At 28.9% G+C, this 20,386-nt stretch overlaps 1 protein-coding gene across 2 annotated transcripts in view; it reads left to right on the top strand.

The window, feature by feature from the left end:
• LOC142340993 (hippocalcin-like protein 4) overlaps positions 1 to 19,172 on the top strand; it is an 83,727-nt gene extending 64,555 nt beyond the window's left edge. For both annotated transcript variants that reach the window (XM_075391800.1, XM_075391801.1), the window contains 2 exons: positions 17,108 to 17,241; positions 18,787 to 19,172. In XM_075391800.1, coding sequence (XP_075247915.1) covers positions 17,108 to 17,241; positions 18,787 to 19,098 — 446 coding nt within the window. In that variant the 3' untranslated portion in view covers positions 19,099 to 19,172. The remainder of the gene's footprint in view (positions 1 to 17,107; positions 17,242 to 18,786) is intronic.
• The last annotated feature ends 1,214 nt before the right edge of the window (positions 19,173 to 20,386 follow it).

The following is a 20,386-nucleotide window of genomic DNA, read 5'->3' as shown; positions in this document are numbered from 1 at the left end:
GTCTTTTTACAAGATGTCTTTTTACAAGATGTCTTTTTACAAGATGTCTTTTTACAAGATATGATTTTACAAGATGTTTTTTTACAAGATGTTTTTTTACAAGATATCCTTTTACAAGATCTTTTTCACAAGATGTCTTTTTACAAGATGTCTTTTTACAAGATGTCTTTTTACAAGATGTCTTTTTACAAGATGTCTTTTTACAAGATGTCTTTTTACAAGATGTCTTTTCACAAGATGTCTTTTTACAAGATGTCGTTTTACAAGATGTCTTTTTAAAAGATGTCTTTTTACAAAATATCCTTTTACAAGATGTATTTCACAAGATGTCTTTTTACAAGATGTCTTTTTACAAGATGTCTTTTTACAAGATGTTTTTTTACAAGATATCCTTTTACAAGATGTTTTTCACAGGATGTCTTTTTACAAGATGTCTTTTTACAAGATGTCTTTTCACAAGATGTCTTTTTACAAGATGTCTTTTTACAAGATGTCTGTTTGCAAGATGTCTTTTTACAAGATGTCTTTTTACAAGATGTCGTTTTACAAGATGTCTTTTTAAAAGATGTCTTTTTACAAGATATCCTTTTACAAGATGTATTTCACAAGATGTCTTTTTACAAGATGTCTTTTTACAAGATGTCTTTTTACAAGATGTCTTTTTACAAGATATGCTTTTACAAGATGTTTTTTTACAAGATGTTTTTTTTACAAGATATCCTTTTACAAGGTGTTTTTCACAAGATGTCTTTTTACAAGATGTCTTTTTACAAGATGTCTTTTTACAAGATGTCTTTTTACAAGATGTCTTTTTACAAGAAGTCTTTTTACAAGATGTCTTTTTACAAGATGTCCTTTTACAAGATGTCTTTTTGCAAGATGTCTTTTTAAAAGATGTCTTTTTACAAGATGTCTTTTTACAAGATGTCTTTTTACAAGTTGTCTTTTTAAAAGATGTCTTTTTACAAGATGTCTTTTTACAAGATGATTTATTACAAGATGTCTTTTTACAAGATGTATTTTACAAGATGTTTTTTTTTATAAGATGTCTTTTTACAAGATATCCTTTTACAAGATGTATTTTTACACGATGTCTTTTTACAAGATATCCTTTTACAAGATGTTTTCACAAAATGTCTTTTTACAAGATGTCTTTTTACAAGTTGACTTTTTGCAAGATGTCTTTTTAAAAGATGTCTTTTTACAAGATGTCTTTTTACAAGATATGCTTTTACAAGATGTATTTTTACAAGAAGTTTTTTTACAAGATATCCTTTTACAAGATGTTTTTCACAAGATGTCTTTTTACAAGATGTCTTTTTACAAGATGTCTTTTCACAAGATGTCTTTTTACAAGATGTCTTTTTACAAGATGTCTGTTTGCAAGATGTCTTTTTACAAGATGTCTTTTTACAAGATGTCGTTTTACAAGATGTCTTTTTAAAAGATGTCTTTTTACAAGATATCCTTTTACAAGATGTTTTTCACAAAATGTCTTTTTACAAGATGTCTTTTTACAAGATGTCTTTTTGCAAGATGTCTTTTTAAAAGACGTCTTTTTACAAGATGTCTTTTTACAAGATATCCTTTTACAAGATGTATTTTTACAAGATGTCTTTCTACAAGATATCCTTTTACAAGATGTTTTTCACAAGATGTCTTTTTACAAGATGTCTTTTTACAAGATGTCTTTTTGCAAGATGTCTTTTTAAAAGATGTCTTTTTACAAGATGTCTTTTTACAAGATATCCTTTTACAAGATGTATTTTTACAAGATGTCGTTTTACAAGATGTCTTTTTAAAAGATGTCTTTTTACAAGATATCCTTTTACAAGATGTTTTTCACAAAATGTCTATTTACAAGATGTCTTTTTACAAGATGTCTTTTTGCAAGATGTCTTTTTAAAAGATGTCTTTTTACAAGATGTCTTTTTACAAGATATCCTTTTACAAGATGTATTTTTACAAGATGTCTTTCTACAAGATATCCTTTTACAAGATGTTTTTCACAAGATGTCTTTTTACAAGATGTCTTTTTACAAGATGTCTTTTCACAAGATGTCTTTTTACAAGATGTCTTTTTACAAGATGTCTTTTTACAAGATGTCTGTTTGCAAGATGTCTTTTTAAAAGATGTCTTTTCACAAGATGTCTTGTTACAAGATATCCTTTATTTACAAGACGTCTTTTTACAAGATGTCTTTTTACAAGATGTCTTTTTACAAGATGTCTTTTTACAAGATGACTTTTTACAAGATATCCTTTTACAAGATGTTTTTCACAAGATGTCTTTTTACAAGGTGTCTTTTTGCAAGATATCTTTTTTCAGGATGTTTTTCACAAGATGTCTTTAAACAAGATGTCTTTTTACAAGATGTCTTTTTAAAAGATGTCTTTTTACAAGATGTCTTTTTACAAGATATGCTTTTACAAGATGTATTTTTACAAGATGTTTTTTTACAAGATATCCTTTTACAAGATGTTTTTCACAAGATGTCTTTTTACAAGATGTATTTTTACAAGATGTCTTTTCACAAGATATCTTTTTACAAGATGTCTTTTTACAAGATGTCTGTTTGCAGGATGTCTTTTTACAAGATGTCTTTTTACAAGATGTCGTTTTACAAGATGTCTTTTTAAAAGATGTCTTTTTACAAGATATCCTTTTACAAGATGTTTTTCACAAAATGTCTTTTTACAAGATGTCTTTTTACAAGATGTCTTTTTGCAAGATGTCTTTTTAAAAGATGTCTTTTTACAAGATGTCTTTTTACAAGATATCCTTTTGCAAGATGTATTTTTACAAGATGTCTTTCTACAAGATATCCTTTTACAAGATGTTTTTCACAAGATGTCTTTTTACAAGATGTCTTTTTACAAGATGTCTTTTCACAAGATGTCTTTTTACAAGATGTCTTTTTACAAGATGTCTTTTTACAAGATGTCTGTTTGCAAGATGTCTTTTTAAAAGATGTCTTTTTACAAGATGTCTTTTTACAAGTAGTCTTTTTAAAAGATGTCTTTTTTTAAGATGTCTTTTTACAAGATGTGCTTTTACAAGATGTCTTTTTACAAGATGTATTTTACAAGATGTATTTTTACAAGATGTCTTTTTACAAGATATCCTTTTACAAGATGTATTTTTACACGTGTCTTTTTACAAGATATCCTTTTACAAGATGTTTTTCACAAAATCTCTTTTTACAAGATGTCTTTTTACAAGATGCCTTTTTCAAGATGTCTTTTTAAAAGATGTCTTTTTACAAGATGTCTTTTTACAAGATGTCTTTTCACAAGATGTCTTTTTAGAAGATGTCTTTTTACAAGATGTCTTTTTACAAGATGTCTTTTTGCAAGATGTCTTTTTAAAAGATGTCTTTTTACAAGATGTCTTTTTACAAGATGTCTTTTTACAAGTTGTCTTTTTAAAAGATGTCTTTTTACAAGATGTCTTTTAACAAGATGTTTTATTACAAGATGTCTTTTTACAAGATGTATTTTACAAGATGTATTTTTATAAGATGTCTTTTTACAAGATATCCTTTTACAAGATTTATTTTTACACAATGTCTTTTTACAAGATATCCTTTTACAAGATGTTTTTCACAAAATGTCTTTTTACACGATGTCTTTTTACAAGATGACTTTTTGCAAGATGTCTTTTTAAAAGATGTCTTTTTACAAGATGTCTTTTTACAAGATATGCTTTTACAAGATGTATTTTTACAAGATGTATTTTTACAAGATGTCTTTCTACAAGATATCCTTTTACAAGATGTTTTTCACAAGATGTCTTTTTACAAGATGTCTTTTTACAAGATGTCTTTTCACAAGATGTCTTTTTACAAGATGTCTTTTTACAAGATGTCTTTTTACAAGATGTCTGTTTGCAAGATGCCTTTTTAAAAGATGTCTTTTTACAAGATGTCTTTTTACAAGTAGTCTTTTTAAAAGATGTCTTTTTTTAAGATGTCTTCTTACAAGATGTTTTTTTACAAGATGTCTTTTTACAAGATGTATTTTACAAGATGTATTTTTACAAGATGTCTTTTTACAAGATATCCTTTTACAAGATGTATTTTTACACGTGTCTTTTTACAAGATATCCTTTTACAAGATGTTTTTCACAAAATCTCTTTTTACAAGATGTCTTTTTACAAGATGTCTTTTTCAAGATGTCTTTTTAAAAGATGTCTTTTTACAAGATGTCTTTTTACAAGATGTCTTTTTACAAGATGTCTTTTTAGAAGATGTCTTTTTACAAGATGTCTTTTTACAAGATGTCTTTTTGCAAGATGTCTTTTTAAAAGATGTCCTTTTACAAGATGTCTTTTTGCAAGATGTCTTTTTACAAGTTGTCTTTTTAAAAGATGTCTTTTTACAAGATGTATTTTTACAAGATGTTTTATTACAAGATGTCTTTTTACAAGATGTATTTTACAAGATGTATTTTTATAAGATGTCTTTTTACAAGATATCCTTTTACAAGATTTATTTTTACACAATGTCTTTTTACAAGATATCCTTTTACAAGATGTTTTTCACAAAATGTCTTTTTACAAGATGTCTTTTTACAAGATGACTTTTTGCAAGATGTCTTTTTAAAAGATGTCTTTTTACAAGATGTCTTTTTACAAGATATGCTTTTACAAGATGTATTTTTACAAGATGTTTTTTTACAAGATATCCTTTTACAAGATGTTTTTCACAAGATGTCTTTTTACAAGATGTCTTTTTACAAGATGTCTTTTTAAAAGATGTCTGTTTGCAAGATTTCTTTTTACAAGATGTCTTTTTACAAGATGTCGTTTTACAAGATGTCTTTTTAAAAGATGTCTTTTTACAAGATATCCTTTTACAAGATGTTTTTCACAAAATGTCTTTTTACAAGATGTCTTTTTACAAGATGACTTTTTGCAAGATGTCTTTTTAAAAGATGTCTTTTTACAAGATGTCTTTTTACAAGATATGCTTTTACAAGATGTATTTTTACAAGATGTTTTTTTACAAGATATCCTTTTACAAGATGTTTTTCACAAGATGTCTTTTTACAAGATGTCTTTTTGCAAGATGTCCTTTTAAAAGATGTCTTTTTACAAGATGTCTTTTTAAAAGATATCCTTTTACAAGATGTATCTTTACAAGTAGTCTTTTTAAAAGATGTCTTTTTTTAAGATGTCTTTTTACAAGATGTTTTTTTACAAGATGTCTTTTTACAAGATGTATTTTACAAGATGTATTTTTACAAGATGTCTTTTTACAAGATATCCTTTTACAAGATGTATTTTTACACGTGTCTTTTTACAAGATATCCTTTTACAAGATGTTTTTCACAAAATCTCTTTTTACAAGATGTCTTTTTACAAGATGTCTTTTTCAAGATGTCTTTTTAAAAGATGTCTTTTTACAAGATGTCTTTTTACAAGATGTCTTTTTACAAGATGTCTTTTTAGAAGATGTCTTTTTACAAGATGTCTTTTTACAAGATGTCTTTTTGCAAGATGTCTTTTTAAAAGATGTCTTTTTACAAGATGTCTTTTTACAAGATGTCTTTTTACAAGTTGTCTTTTTAAAAGATGTCTTTTTACAAGATGTCTTTTTACAAGATGTTTTATTACAAGATGTCTTTTTACAAGATGTATTTTACAAGATGTATTTTTATAAGATGTCTTTTTACAAGATATCCTTTTACAAGATTTATTTTTACACAATGTCTTTTTACAAGATATCCTTTTACAAGATGTTTTTCACAAAATGTCTTTTTACAAGATGTCTTTTTACAAGATGACTTTTTGCAAGATGTCTTTTTGAAAGATGTCTTTTTACAAGATGTCTTTTTACAAGATATGCTTTTACAAGATGTATTTTTACAAGATGTTTTTTTACAAGATATCCTTTTACAAGATGTTTTTCACAAGATGTCTTTTTACAAGATGTCTTTTTACAAGATGTCTTTTCACAAGATGTCTTTGTACAAGATGTCTTTTTACAAGATGTCTGTTTGCAAGATTTCTTTTTACAAGATGTCTTATTACAAGATGTCGTTTTACAAGATGTCTTTTTAAAAGATGTCTTTTTACAAGATATCCTTTTACAAGATGTTTTTCACAAAATGTCTTTTTACAAGATGTCTTTTTACAAGATGTCTTTTTGCAAGATGTCCTTTTAAAAGATGTCTTTTTACAAGATGTCTTTTTACAAGATATCCTTTTACAAGACGTATTTTTACAAGATGTCTTTTTACAAGATATCCTTTTACAAGATGTTTTTCACAAGATGTCTTTTTACAAGATGTCTTTTTACAAGATGTCTTTTCACAAGATGTCTTTTTACAAGATTTCTTTTTACAAGATGTCTTTTTACAAGATGTCTGTTTGCAAGATGTCTTTTTAAAAGATGTCTTTTTACAAGATGTCTTTTTACAAGTAGTCTTTTTAAAAGATGTCTTTTTTTAAGATGTCTTTTTACAAGATGTTTTTTTACAAGATGTCTTTTTACAAGATGTATTTTACAAGATGTATTTTTACAAGATGTCTTTTTACAAGATATCCTTTTACAAGATGTATTTTTACACGTGTCTTTTTACAAGATATCCTTTTACAAGATGTCTTTTTCAGGATGTCTTTTTAAAAGATGTCTTTTTACAAGATGTCTTTTTACAAGATATCCTTTTACAAGATGTTTTTCACAAGATGTCTTTTTACAAGATGTCTTTTTACAAGATGTCTTTTTGCAAGATGTCTTTTTAAAAGTTGTCTTATTACAAGATGTCTTTTTACAAGACGTATTTTTACAAGATGTCTTTTTACAAGACGTCTTTTTACAAGATGTCTTTTTAAAAGATGTCTTTCTACAAGATATCTTTTTATAAGATATCTTTTCACAAGATGTCTTTTTACAAGATGTCTTTTTACAAAATGTCTTTTTTCAAGATGTCTTTTTACAAGATGTCTTTTTACAAGATATCCTTTTACAAGATGTTTTTTACAAGATGTCTTTTTGCAAGATGTCTTTTTAAAAGATGTCTTTTTACAAGATGTCTTTTTACACGATGACTTTTTACAAGATGTCTTTTTACAAGATGCCTTTTTACAAGATGTCTTTTCACAAGATGTCTTTTTACAAGATATCCTTTTACAAGATGTTTTTCACAAGGTGTATTTTTATAAGATGTCTTTTTACAAGATGTCTTTTTGCAAGATGTCTTTTTACAAGATGTCTTTTTAAAAGATGTCTTTTTACAAAATGTCTTTTTACAAAATGCCTTTTTACAAGGTGTATTTTTATAAGATGTCTTTTTACAAGATGTCTTTTTGCAAGATGTCTTTTTACAAGATGTCTTTTTAAAAGATGTCTTTTTACAAGATGTCTTTTTACAAGATGTCTTTTTACAAGATGTCCTTTTACAAGATGCCTTTTTACAAGATGTCTTGTTACAAGATGTCTTTTTACACGATGACTTTTTACAAGATGTCTTTTTACAAGATGCCTTTTTACAAGATGTCTTTTCACAAGATGTCTTTTTACAAGATATTCTTTTACAAGATGTTTTTCACAAGGTGTATTTTTATAAGATGTCTTTTTACAAGATGTCTTTTTGCAAGATGTCTTTTTACAAGATGTCTTTTTAAAAGATGTCTTTTTACAAAATGTCTTTTTACAAAATGCCTTTTTACGAGGTGTATTTTTATAAGATGTCTTTTTACAAGATGTCTTTTTGCAAGATGTCTTTTTACAAGATGTCTTTTTAAAAGATGTCTTTTTACAAGATGTCTTTTTACAAGATGTCTTTTTACAAGATGTCCTTTTACAAGATGCCTTTTTACAAGATGTCTTGTTACAAGATGTCTTTTTACACGATGACTTTTTACAAGATGTCTTTTTACAAGATGCCTTTTTACAAGATGTCTTTTCACAAGATGTCTTTTTACAAGATATTCTTTCACAAGATGTTTTTCACAAGGTGTATTTTTATAAGATGTCTTTTTACAAGATGTCTTTTTGCAAGATGTCTTTTTACAAGATGTCTTTTTAAAAGATGTTTTTCACAAGATGTCTTTTTACAAGATGTCTTTTTACAAGATGTTTTTCACAAGATGTCTTTTTACAAGATGTCTTTTTGCAAGATGTCTTTTTAAAAGATGTCTTATTACAAGATGTCTTTTTACAAGACGTATTTTTACAAGATGTCTTTTTACAAGACGTCTTTTTACAAGATGTCTTTTTAAAAGATGTCTTTCTACAAGATATCTTTTTATAAGATATCTTTTCACAAGATGTCTTTTTACAAGATGTCTTTTTACAAAATGTCTTTTTTCAAGATGTCTTTTTACAAGATGTCTTTTTACAAGATATCCTTTTACAAGATGTTTTTTACAAGATGTCTTTTTGCAAGATGTCTTTTTAAAAGATGTCTTTTTACAAGATGTCTTTTTACACGATGACTTTTTACATGATGTCTTTTTACAAGATGCCTTTTTACAAGATGTCTTTTCACAAGATGTCTTTTTACAAGATATCCTTTTACAAGATGTTTTTCACAAGGTGTATTTTTATAAGATGTCTTTTTACAAGATGTCTTTTTGCAAGATGTCTTTTTACAAGATGTCTTTTTAAAAGATGTCTTTTTACAAGATGTCTTTTTACAAAATGCCTTTTTACAAGGTGTATTTTTATAAGATGTCTTTTTACAAGATGTCTTTTTGCAAGATGTCCTTTTACAAGATGCCTTTTTACAAGATGTCTTGTTACAAGATGTCTTTTTACACGATGACTTTTTACAAGATGTCTTTTTACAAGATGCCTTTTTACAAGATGTCTTTTCACAAGATGTCTTTTTACAAGATATTCTTTTACAAGATGTTTTTCACAAGGTGTATTTTTATAAGATGTCTTTTTACAAGATGTCTTTTTGCAAGATGTCTTTTTACAAGATGTCTTTTTAAAAGATGTCTTTTTACAAGATGTCTTTTTACAAGATGTCTTTTTACAAGATGTCCTTTTACAAGATGCCTTTTTACAAGATGTCTTGTTACAAGATGTCTTTTTACACGATGACTTTTTACAAGATGTCTTTTTACAAGATGCCTTTTTACAAGATGTCTTTTCACAAGATGTCTTTTTACAAGATATCCTTTTACAAGATGTTTTTCACAAGGTGTATTTTTATAAGACGTCTTTTTACAAGATGTCTTTTTGCAAGATGTCTTTTTACAAGATGTCTTTTTAAAAGATGTCTTTTTACAAGATGTCTTTTTACAAGATGCCTTTTTACAAGATGTCTTGCTACAAGATTTCTTTTTACACGATGACTTTTTACAAGATGTCTTTTTACAAGATGCCTTTTTACAAGATGTCTTTTCACAAGATGTCCTTTTACAAGATGTATTTTTACAAGATGTCTTTTTACAAGATATCATTTTACAAGATGTTTTTCACAAGATGTCTTTTTACAAAATGTCTTTTTACAAGATATCCTTTTACAAGATGTTTTTCACAAGATGTCTTTTTACAAGGTATCCTTTTACAAGATGTTTTTCACAAGGTGTATTTTAATAAGATGTCTTTTTACAAGATGTCTTTTAGCAAGATGTCTTTTTAAAAGATGTCTTTTTACAAGATATCCTTTTACAAGATGTATTTTTACAAGATGTCTTTTTACAAGATATCATTTTACAAGATGTTTTTCACAAGATGTCTTTTTACAAGATGTCTTTTTACAAGATGTCTTTTTGCAAGATGTCTTTTTAAAAGATGTCTTATTACAAGATGTCTTTTTACAAAATGTCTTTTTACAAGATATCCTTTTACAAGATGTTTTTCACAAGATGTCTTTTTACAAGGTATCCTTTTACAAGATGTTTTTCACAAGGTGTATTTTAATAAGATGTCTTTTTACAAGATGTCTTTTAGCAAGATGTCTTTTTAAAAGATGTCTTTTTACAAGATATCCTTTTACAAGATGTCTTTTTGCCAAATGTCTTTTTACAAGATATCCTTTTACAAGATGTTTTTCACAAGATGTCTTTTTACAAGATGTCTTTTTACAAGATGTCTTTTTGCAAGATGTCTTTTTAAAAGATGTCTTATTACAAGATGTCTTTTTACAAGATGTATTTTTACAAGATGTCTTTTTACAAGACGTCTTTTTACAAGATGTCTTTTTGCTAGATGTCTTTTTACAAGATGTCTTTTTAAAAGATGTCTTTTTACAAGATTTCTTTTTACAAGATATCTTTTCACAAGATGTCTTTTTACAAGATGTCTTTTTACAAGATGTCTTTTTTCAAGATGTCTTTTTACAAGATGTCTTTTTACAAGATATCTTTTTACAAGATGTTTTTTACAAGATGTCTTTTTGCAAGATGTCTTTTTAAAAGATGTCTTTTTACGAGATGTCTTTTTACAAGATGTCTTTTTACAAGATGTCTTTTTACAAGATGTCTTTTTAAAAGATGTCTTTTTACAAGATGTCTTTTTACAAGATGTCTTGTTACAAGATGCCTTTTTACAAGATGTCTTGTTACAAGATGTCTTTTTACATGATGACTTTTTACAAGATGTCTTTCTACAAGATATCCTTTTACAAGATGTTTTTCACAAGGTGTTTTTTATAAGATGTCTTTTTACAAGATGTCTTTTTTTACAAGATGTCTGTTTACAAGATGTCTTTTTAAAAGATGTCTTTTTACAAGATGTCTTTTTACAAGATGTCTTTTTACAAGATGCCTTTTTACAAGATGTCTTGTTACAAGATGTCTTTTTACACGATGACTTTTTACAAGATGTCTTTTTACAAGATGCCTTTTTACAAGATGTCTTTTCACAAGATGTCTTTTTACAAGATATCCTTTTACAAGATGTTTTTCACAATTTGTATTTTTATAAGATGTCTTTTTAAAAGATGTCTTTTTACAAGATGTATTTTTACAAGATGTCTTTTTACAGATATCATTTTACAAGATGTTTTTCACAAGATGTCTTTTTACAAGATATCCTTTTACAAGATGTTTTTCACAATTTGTATTTTTATAAGATTTCTTTTTACAAGATATCCTTTTAAAAGAGTCTTTTTACAAGATATCCTTTTACAAGATGTATTTTTACAAGATGTCTTTTTACAAGATATCATTTTACATGATGTTTTTCACAAGATGTCTTTTTACAAAATGTCTTTTTACAAGATGTCTTTTTACAGGATGTCTTTTTACAAGATATCCTTTTTCAAGATGTTTTTCACAAGATGTCTTTAAACAAGATGTCTTTTTACAAGATGTCTTTTTGCAAAGATGTCTTTTTACAAGATGTCTTTTTACAAGACGTCTTTTTACAAGACTTTTTTTTACAAGATGTCTTTTTACAAGATGTCTTTTTACAAGATGTCTTTTTACAAGATGTCTTTTTACAAGATATCCTTTTACAAGATGTATTTTTACAAGATGTCTTTTTACAAGATATCCTTTTCCAAGATGTATTTTTACAAGATGTCTTTTTACACGACGTCTTTTTACAAGACGTCTTTTTACAAGATGTCTTTTTACAAGCTGTCTTTTTACAAGATGCCTTTTTCACAAGATGTCTTGTTACAAGATATCCTTTTACAAGATGTTTTTCACAAGATGTCTTTTTACAAAATGTCTTTTTAAAAGATGCCTTTTTACAAGATGTCCTTTTACAAGACGTCTTTTTACAAGACGTCTTTTTACAAGATGTCTTTTTACAAGATGTCTTTTTACAAGATGTCTTTTTACAAGATGACTTTTTACAAGATATCCTTTTACAAGATGTTTTTCACAAGATGTCTTTTTACAAGGTGTCTTTTTGCAAGATATCCTTTTACAAGATGTATTTTTACAAGATGTCTTTTTACAAGATATCATTTTACATGATGTTTTTCACAAGATGTCTCTTTACAAAATGTCTTTTTACAAGATGTCTTTTTACAGGATGTCTTTTTACAAGATATCCTTTTTCAAGATGTTTTTCACAAGATGTCTTTAAACAAGATGTCTTTTTACAAGATGTCTTTTTGCAAAGATGTCTTTTTACAAGATGTCTTTTTACAAGACGTCTTTTTACAAGACTTTTTTTTACAAGATGTCTTTTTACAAGATGTCTTTTTACAAGATGTCTTTTTACAAGATATCCTTCTACAAGATGTATTTTTACAAGATGTCTTTTTACAAGATATCCTTTTCCAAGATGTATTTTTACAAGATGTCTTTTTACACGACGTCTTTTTACAAGACGTCTTTTTACAAGATGTCTTTTTACAAGCTGTCTTTTTACAAGATGCCTTTTTCACAAGATGTCTTGTTACAAGATATCCTTTTACAAGATGTTTTTCACAAGATGTCTTTTTACAAAATGTCTTTTTAAAAGATGCCTTTTTACAAGATGTCCTTTTACAAGACGTCTTTTTACAAGACGTCTTTTTACAAGATGTCTTTTTACAAGATGTCTTTTTACAAGATGTCTTTTTACAAGATGACTTTTTACAAGATATCCTTTTACAAGATGTTTTTCACAAGATGTCTTTTTACAAGGTGTCTTTTTGCAAGATATCCTTTTACAAGATGTATTTTTACAAGATGTCTTTTTACAAGATATCATTTTACATGATGTTTTTCACAAGATGTCTTTTTACAAAATGTCTTTTTACAAGATGTCTTTTTACAGGATGTCGTTTTACAAGATATCCTTTTTCAAGATGTTTTTCACAAGATGTCTTTAAACAAGATGTCTTTTTACAAGATGTCTTTTTGCAAAGATGTCTTTTTACAAGATGTCTTTTTACAAGACGTCTTTTTACAAGACTTTTTTTTACAAGATGTCTTTTTACAAGATGTCTTTTTACAAGATGTCTTTTTACAAGATGTCTTTTTACAAGATATCCTTTTACAAGATGTATTTTTACAAGATGTCTTTTTACAAGATATCCTTTTCCAAGATGTATTTTTACAAGATGTCTTTTTACACGACGTCTTTTTACAAGACGTCTTTTTACAAGATGTCTTTTTACAAGCTGTCTTTTTACAAGATGCCTTTTTCACAAGATGTCTTGTTACAAGATATCCTTTTACAAGATGTTTTTCACAAGATGTCTTTTTACAAAATGTCTTTTTAAAAGATGCCTTTTTACAAGATGTCCTTTTACAAGACGTCTTTTTACAAGACGTCTTTTTACAAGATGTCTTTTTACAAGATGTCTTTTTACAAGATGTCGTTTTACAAGATGACTTTTTACAAGATATCCTTTTACAAGATGTTTTTCACAAGATGTCTTTTTACAAGGTGTCTTTTTGCAAGATATCCTTTTTCACGATGTTTTTCACAAGATGTCTTTAAACAAGATGTCTTTTTACAAGATGTCTTTTTGCAAAGATGTCTTTTTACAAGATGTCTTTTTACAAGACGTCTTTTTACAAGACGTTTTTTTACAAGATGTCTTTTTACAAGATGTCTTTTTACAAGATGCCTTTTCACAAGATGTCTTTTCACAAGATATCCTTTTACAAGATGTATTTTTACAAGATCTCTTTTTACAAGATATCCTTTTCCAAGATGTATTTTTACAAGATGTCTTTTTACACGACGTCTTTTTACAAGACGTCTATTTACAAGATGTCTTTTTACAAGCTGTCTTTTTACAAGATGCCTTTTTCACAAGATGTCTTGTTACAAGATATCCTTTATTTACAAGACGTCTTTTTACAAGATGTCTTTTTACAAGATGTCTTTTTACAAGATGTCTTTTTACAAGGTGTCTTTTTGCAAGATATCCTTTTTCAGGATGTTTTTCACAAGATGTCTTTTTACAAGATGTCTTTTTGCAAAGATGTCTTTTTACAAGATGTCTTTTTAAAAGATGTCTTTTTACAAGATGTCTTTTTACAAGATGCCTTTTTACAAGATGTCTTTTCACAAGATGTCTTTTTACAAGATATCCTTTTACAAGATGTTTTTCACAAGGTGTTTTTTTAGATGTCTTTTTACAAGATGTCTTTTTGCAAGATGTCTTTTTACAAGATGTCTTTTTAAGAGATGTCTTTTTACAAGATGTCTTTTTACAAGATGTCTTTTTACAAGATGCCTTTTTACGAGATGTCTTGTTACAAGACGTCTTTTTACACAATGACTTTTTACAAGATGTCTTTTTACAGGATGTCTTTTTAAAAGATGTCTTTTTACAAGATGTCTTTTTACAAGATATCCTTTTTCAAGATGTTTTTCACAAGATGTCTTTAAACAAGATGTCTTTTTACAAGATGTCTTTTTGCAAAGATGTCTTTTTACAAGATGTCTTTTTACAAGACGTCTTTTTACAAGATGTCTTTTTACAAGCTGTCTTTTTACAAGATGTCTTTTTCACAAGATGTCTTGTTACAAGATATCCTTTATTTACAAGACGTCTTTTTACAAGATGTCTTTTTACAAGATGTCTTTTTACAAGATGTCTTTTTACAAGATGACTTTTTACAAGATATCCTTTTACAAGATGTTTTTCACAAGATGTCTTTTTACAAGGTGTCTTTTTGCAAGATATCCTTTTTCAGGATGTTTTTCACAAGATGTCTTTAAACAAGATGTCTTTTTACAAGATGTCTTTTTGCAAAGATGTCTTTTTACAAGATGTCTTTTTACAAGATGTCTTTTTACAAGATGTCTTTTTACAAGATGCCTTTTTACAAGATGTCTTTTCACAAGATGTCTTTTTACAAGATATCCTTTTACAAGATGTTTTTCACAAGGTGTATTTTTATAAGATGTCTTTTTACAAGATGTCTTTTTGCAAGATGTCTTTTTAAAAGATGTCTTTTTACCAGATATCCTTTTACAAGATGTATTTTTACAAGATGTCTTTTTACAAGATATCATTTTACAAGATGTTTTTCACAAGATGTCTTTAAACAAGATGTCTTTTTACAAGATGTCTTTTTGCAAAGATGTCTTTTTACAAGATGTCTTTTTACAAGACGTCTTTTTACAAGACGTTTTTTTACAAGATGTCTTTTTACAAGATGTCTTTTTACAAGATGTCTTTTTACAAGATGTCTTTTTACAAGATATCCTTTTACAGGATGTCTTTTTAAAAGATGTCTTTTTACAAGATGTCTTTTTACAAGATATCCTTTTTCAAGATGTTTTTCACAAGATGTCTTTAAACAAGATGTCTTTTTACAAGATGTCTTTTTGCAAAGATGTCTTTTTACAAGATGTCTTTTTACAAGACGTCTTTTTACAAGACGTTTTTTTACAAGATGTCTTTTTACAAGATGTCTTTTTACAAGATGTCTTTTTACAAGATGTCTTTTTACAAGATATCCTTTTACAAGATGTATTTTTACAAGATGTCTTTTTACAAGATATCCTTTTACAAGATATATTTTTACAAGATGTCTTTTTACACGACCTCTTTTTACAAGACGTCTTTTTACAAGATGTCTTGTTACAAGATGTCTTTTTACAAGATGCCTTTTTCACAAGATGTCTTGTTACAAGATATCCTTTTACAAGATGTTTTTCACAAGATGTCTTTTTACAAAATGTCTTTTTAAAAGATGTCTTTTTACAAGATGTCTTTTTACAAGATGTCTTTTTACAAGATGTCTTTTTACAAGATATCTTTTTACAAGAAGTCTTTTTACAAGACGTCTTTTTACAAGATGTCTTTTTACAAGATGTCTTTTTACAAGATGTCTTTTTACAAGATGACTTTTTACAAGATATCCTTTTACAAGATGTTTTTCACAAGATGTCTTTTTACAAGATGTCTTTTTACAAGGTGTCTTTTTTGCAAGATATCCTTTTTCAGGATGTTTTTCACAAGATGTCTTTAAACAAGATGTCTTTTTACAAGATGTCTTTTTGCAAAGATGTCTTTTTACAAGATGTCTTTTTACAAGACGTCTTTTTACAAGACGTCTTTTTTACAAGATGTCTTTTTACAAGATGTCTTTTTACAAGATGTCTTTTTACAAGATATCCTTTTACAAGATGTATTTTTAAAAGATGTCTTTTTACAAAATGTCTTTTCAAAAGATGTCTTTTTACAAGATGTCTTTTTACAAGATGTCTTTTTACAAGATGTCTTTTTACAAGATGTCTTTTTACAAGACGTCTTTTACAAGACGTCTTTTTACAAGATGTCTTTTTACAAGATGTCTTTTTACAAGATGTCTTTTTACAAGATGTCTTTTTACAAGATATCCTTTTACAAGATGTTTTTCACAAGATGTCTTTTTACAAGATGTCTTTTTACAAGATGTCTTTTTGCAAGATGTCTTTTTAAAAGATGTTTTTTTACAAGATGTCTTTTTACAAGATACCCTTTTACACGATGTATTTTTACAAGATGTCTTTTTACAAGACGTCTTTTCACAAGATGTCTTTTTACAAAATGTCTTTTTAAAAGATGTCTTTTTTCAAGATGTATTTTTACAAGATGTCTTTTTACAAGATGTCTTTTTACAAAATGTCTTTTTAAAAGATGTCTTTTTACAAGATGTCTTTTTACAATATGTCTTGTTACAAGATGTCTTTTTACACGATGACTTTTTACAAGATGTCTTTTTACAAGATGCCTTTTTACAAGATGTCTCTTCACAAGATGTCTTTTTACAAGATATCCTTTAACAAGATGTTTTTCACAAGATGTATTTTTATAATATGTCTTTTCACAAGATGTCTTTTTGCAAGATGTCTTTTTAAAAGATGTCTTTTTACAAGATGTCTTTTTACAAGATGTCTTTTTACAAGATTTCTTTTTACAAGATGTCTGTTTACAAGATGTCTTTATGCAACAATCGTGCTAGATAGCCTTTCGGTTTTGACTATGGCAATCACAGCTCATCTTGCAACATTTCGCTCGACTTGCAAAATTGTTTAATTGCTTTCGAACAAAGTTTGAACCAAATAGATATTGTCGTCGTGTGTGTTTGTATGCAAATTTTTGGAGGAAACGCCAAGCAAAGTCTCCCAACAAATCTCAAAATCAATAGACATCGTCGATGTAAAAACTTAGAGCGCACGAAAATCTGAATAATTGTGTTAAACTTGAGTGAAATAAATTTCATTTCTGTTGATCAACTTCTGCTGTTTATTTCAGCTTCTAGATTTCCAGACGGTGACCCCGAACAGGCTGCTGTTCGTGTTATGCAGATCTTTGACCAGGACCACAATGGCTACTTAGACTTCTACGAACTCGTGACTGCTCTCTCAGTTGCACGAAAGGGATCGCGGGTGAGTTGTTCATTTATAAATTACGGAGCTTTTTACCCCTCACCCCGCTCACCTTAATAGCGTCGATTTGTATTTGTAATGCGATCAGAAGTGCACCTAGATGTTATTTGAGGCTTAGTTGATTTATGGTTCTGAAGATGGCTATTAATTGACTTATGTTATTTTATTTGAAAACAAAAATGAAAGAATTTAGATGTTGTTTCTGTATGATCTCATGAGATTCCGAAAGTTAAAGTTTGCAATGGATTTAATGTTTCCAAATAAAGTCAAGCACACGAACGTCACTCTTTTCACTTTATCACTGGTTTTGTAAGAACGCACTTTAGAACGCATTCAGAAAAATGTTGAACATGAATGTCTAAATAACCTCATGTGCAATTATTTCAAACTTTCAAGTTCTGTGTTACGTATTCATACTTTTGATTTATAAATTTGGAATTTCCGCGGCACAAATGTGATAATGGGTTATTTTTTCAAGTTTTGATTACGAGACGGCTATAAAAACATAGGCGTACTTGGCTAATTTTCCTCGTGCAATTGATTGGTATTCTTCCGAGCTTATTTAAGAAAACGTTAAAAGTACCTCCCAGGTTGAGGTCCAGACCCAAATTGAGCTATGATCAGACTATCTAGACTGAAATGACCTCTGATCAGGCTTTCCAGGCCATAATTATGTCTGATCAGACTTTCCAGAGCAAGATAACTTCTGATCAGACGGTACCCAGACTATGGTCCTGACTCAAATTCAGACCATTGTCCAGACTATAAACAGACTATGATCAGACCTTTCAGAGCGAACTGACCTCTGATCAGACTTTCCCGACCGAAGTGACCTCTGATCGGAGACTACAATTAAACACGCACGAGACTTTAAGTATCGTTATAATATATGTACAAAATACCGTACAAAATACGAAAAAATCAAAGCGAATTAATGCACACCCAGAACATACTGGAAAAGTCTCAAAAGTCGGGTTATTCAACTTGACTAGAGCCTCTTCCGACAATTTTCCAGCTATTATTTTACCTTAAAAACCTTATTAATCTTGCTACGGCCTTGCTACGGCACCTTATTAGTCTTGATATGGCATTAGCACGGCACCTTATAAATCTTAGTACGGCCGTAGTACGGTGCCGTAGGAAACTTGACAAGACTTAGTAAGTTTTTTTCTAAGACTTATACGGTGCCGTAGTAAGGCCTTAGTAAGTTTTCCAAGTCTGGTCAACCTGGGTGTGGTTGAGCCGCATTGGGTAGATGGTTGTAACTATTTTCGAAGTCATGATTTCTAGGGGTGTAGTCTTCAGCTTTTGTACTCACGTTGCAGTCATGTACCTATAGGGATATTGACTGCGCTGCTTGGTCAATTCTGAAACCAGTGATGCGTGTATTTAAAAAAAATTGCACACTGCTTTCTCTGAATATTGGGGTTTTCCAGATTCTTAACTTCTCTAAGGTCAGCGAATCTTGGTTAAGCTCGCGTGCACTCAATATAAACTGGATAAATGGATATCAGTTGAATATTTGAATGGAATGCAATTTTGCAGGAAGACAAACTAAAATTGGCGTTCAACATGGCGGATACGGACAGCTCTGGCACTATAGATTTGAACGAAATGACAGAATTGATGAATGCGCTGCATAAACTAGTGGGAGTTACAGTTTCTCGATTCTCTGTAGTCGAAGAGGACACTCCTATGAACCACGCGCTGAAAATGATGAAAGAATTTGACCTTGACAATGACAACGAAGTGACCTTCGAAGAGTTCTGTGAAGGGGTGGAACGGAATCCAAACCTGGCTGTTTTGATTACAAACTTTGCAAGTCCTGAGATGATTTGCTCCGATTTTGTTAACTGAATTCAAGCTCTCTGTTACTAGTATTTAATTGCTTAGATTTCTTAAGTAGATTTGAATTGAAATTTTTAACCAGATTTCAAATGGAGCATAATAGATAAACAAAGTTTCATAATTTTGGTTCTACCTCTTTTCACCAAGATTTATTCAACCCCCTATAATTTAACCCAGTATAAAATCACACCTCAGTCATTTAACCCCGCAATTTATTCAGCCCGAAATCGGTTCAACGCCGAAATCTTTTATCTATTTTGGCGTTCAAAAGAACGATTAGCAAAGCTAAAGTTCAAAGGACTTAAATAACACTCAAACTAATGACCTTCAAGAGTGCGACATTGAACACTTTGCGTTTGTTTGAAATCGAAGAATAAAAAGAAGACGGCTTTTCAGGGCAATGCCTTTGATCAAAAAAGAACACTTGACAAATCTGACCTCTTTCATGTTGCACTTTGTTTTGAATCAAAAAAGTTCACAACGTATCCTAGTCTAGAAGACGGAAGAACAGGTACTTTTCAAATGAAATATTGTAAGCTAATTTTTAAAACCTACTTTCTAAGCAGACATTAATCAGCAAATGGGACAAAATTTAACCGTATGTTTAACAGAATTTTCAATGAAATCCAGATTGATAATTTTGATAGCAGCTATGCTGTGCAAATTTTATTTCTTCATATCTAAATGTTGCAAAACTTTGTTCCCAATGAGGGTCCCATCATAGGGTTAACGCCAGGAGTCACATTCTCTAATGAGTGACGAAATGACGCTTCAACGTAACTCCGTGTTTGACTCCAGACTTGTGTGGGGCTTAAAGGAGAACGGTTGAACATTAACCAAATTCGTCTATTTTTCCAATGACGAAGTTATCTAAATGCTGTTGATCCGCCACTTTAGTTACTTCTTCGACAAATAACTCAGAAGATTTTTCTATTTTCTCAGTTCTTTCGAAAGCTAGTGCAGGGATCATTTTAAGTGCCAGGGCCACTTCCTGGTGTTCTGAAACCAGCTTTTTCAATCCAAGTTCTCCAATATTCCTAGTCAAATTTTGGGTTAAGTTGAAATAGCAACCCTATAGCATTAAGTAATCAAGTAATGGCATCATGTAATCGGCTGTACGGTTTATGCGTTTTGTTGGGAAAGATGACACAAAGACAAGCAAGAGCAAGACCGAGAATATATACATGAAATATGTAAATGTGGTAGAAGCTTTTAGGAGATAATTTAAATGTTCCGTCCGCAAGCCGAAACTTAGAACCTTCGGGAACATAAACGTATCGTGTATATCAAAATGCCG

Source organism: Convolutriloba macropyga, chromosome 6, assembly GCF_964194025.1.
Source record: "Convolutriloba macropyga chromosome 6, txConMacr16.3, whole genome shotgun sequence".
NCBI classification, from domain to species: Eukaryota; Metazoa; Xenacoelomorpha; order Acoela; family Convolutidae; genus Convolutriloba; species Convolutriloba macropyga.
Note: the sequence above shows the minus strand (reverse complement) of the source record. Positions and strands in the feature narration are given on the sequence as shown.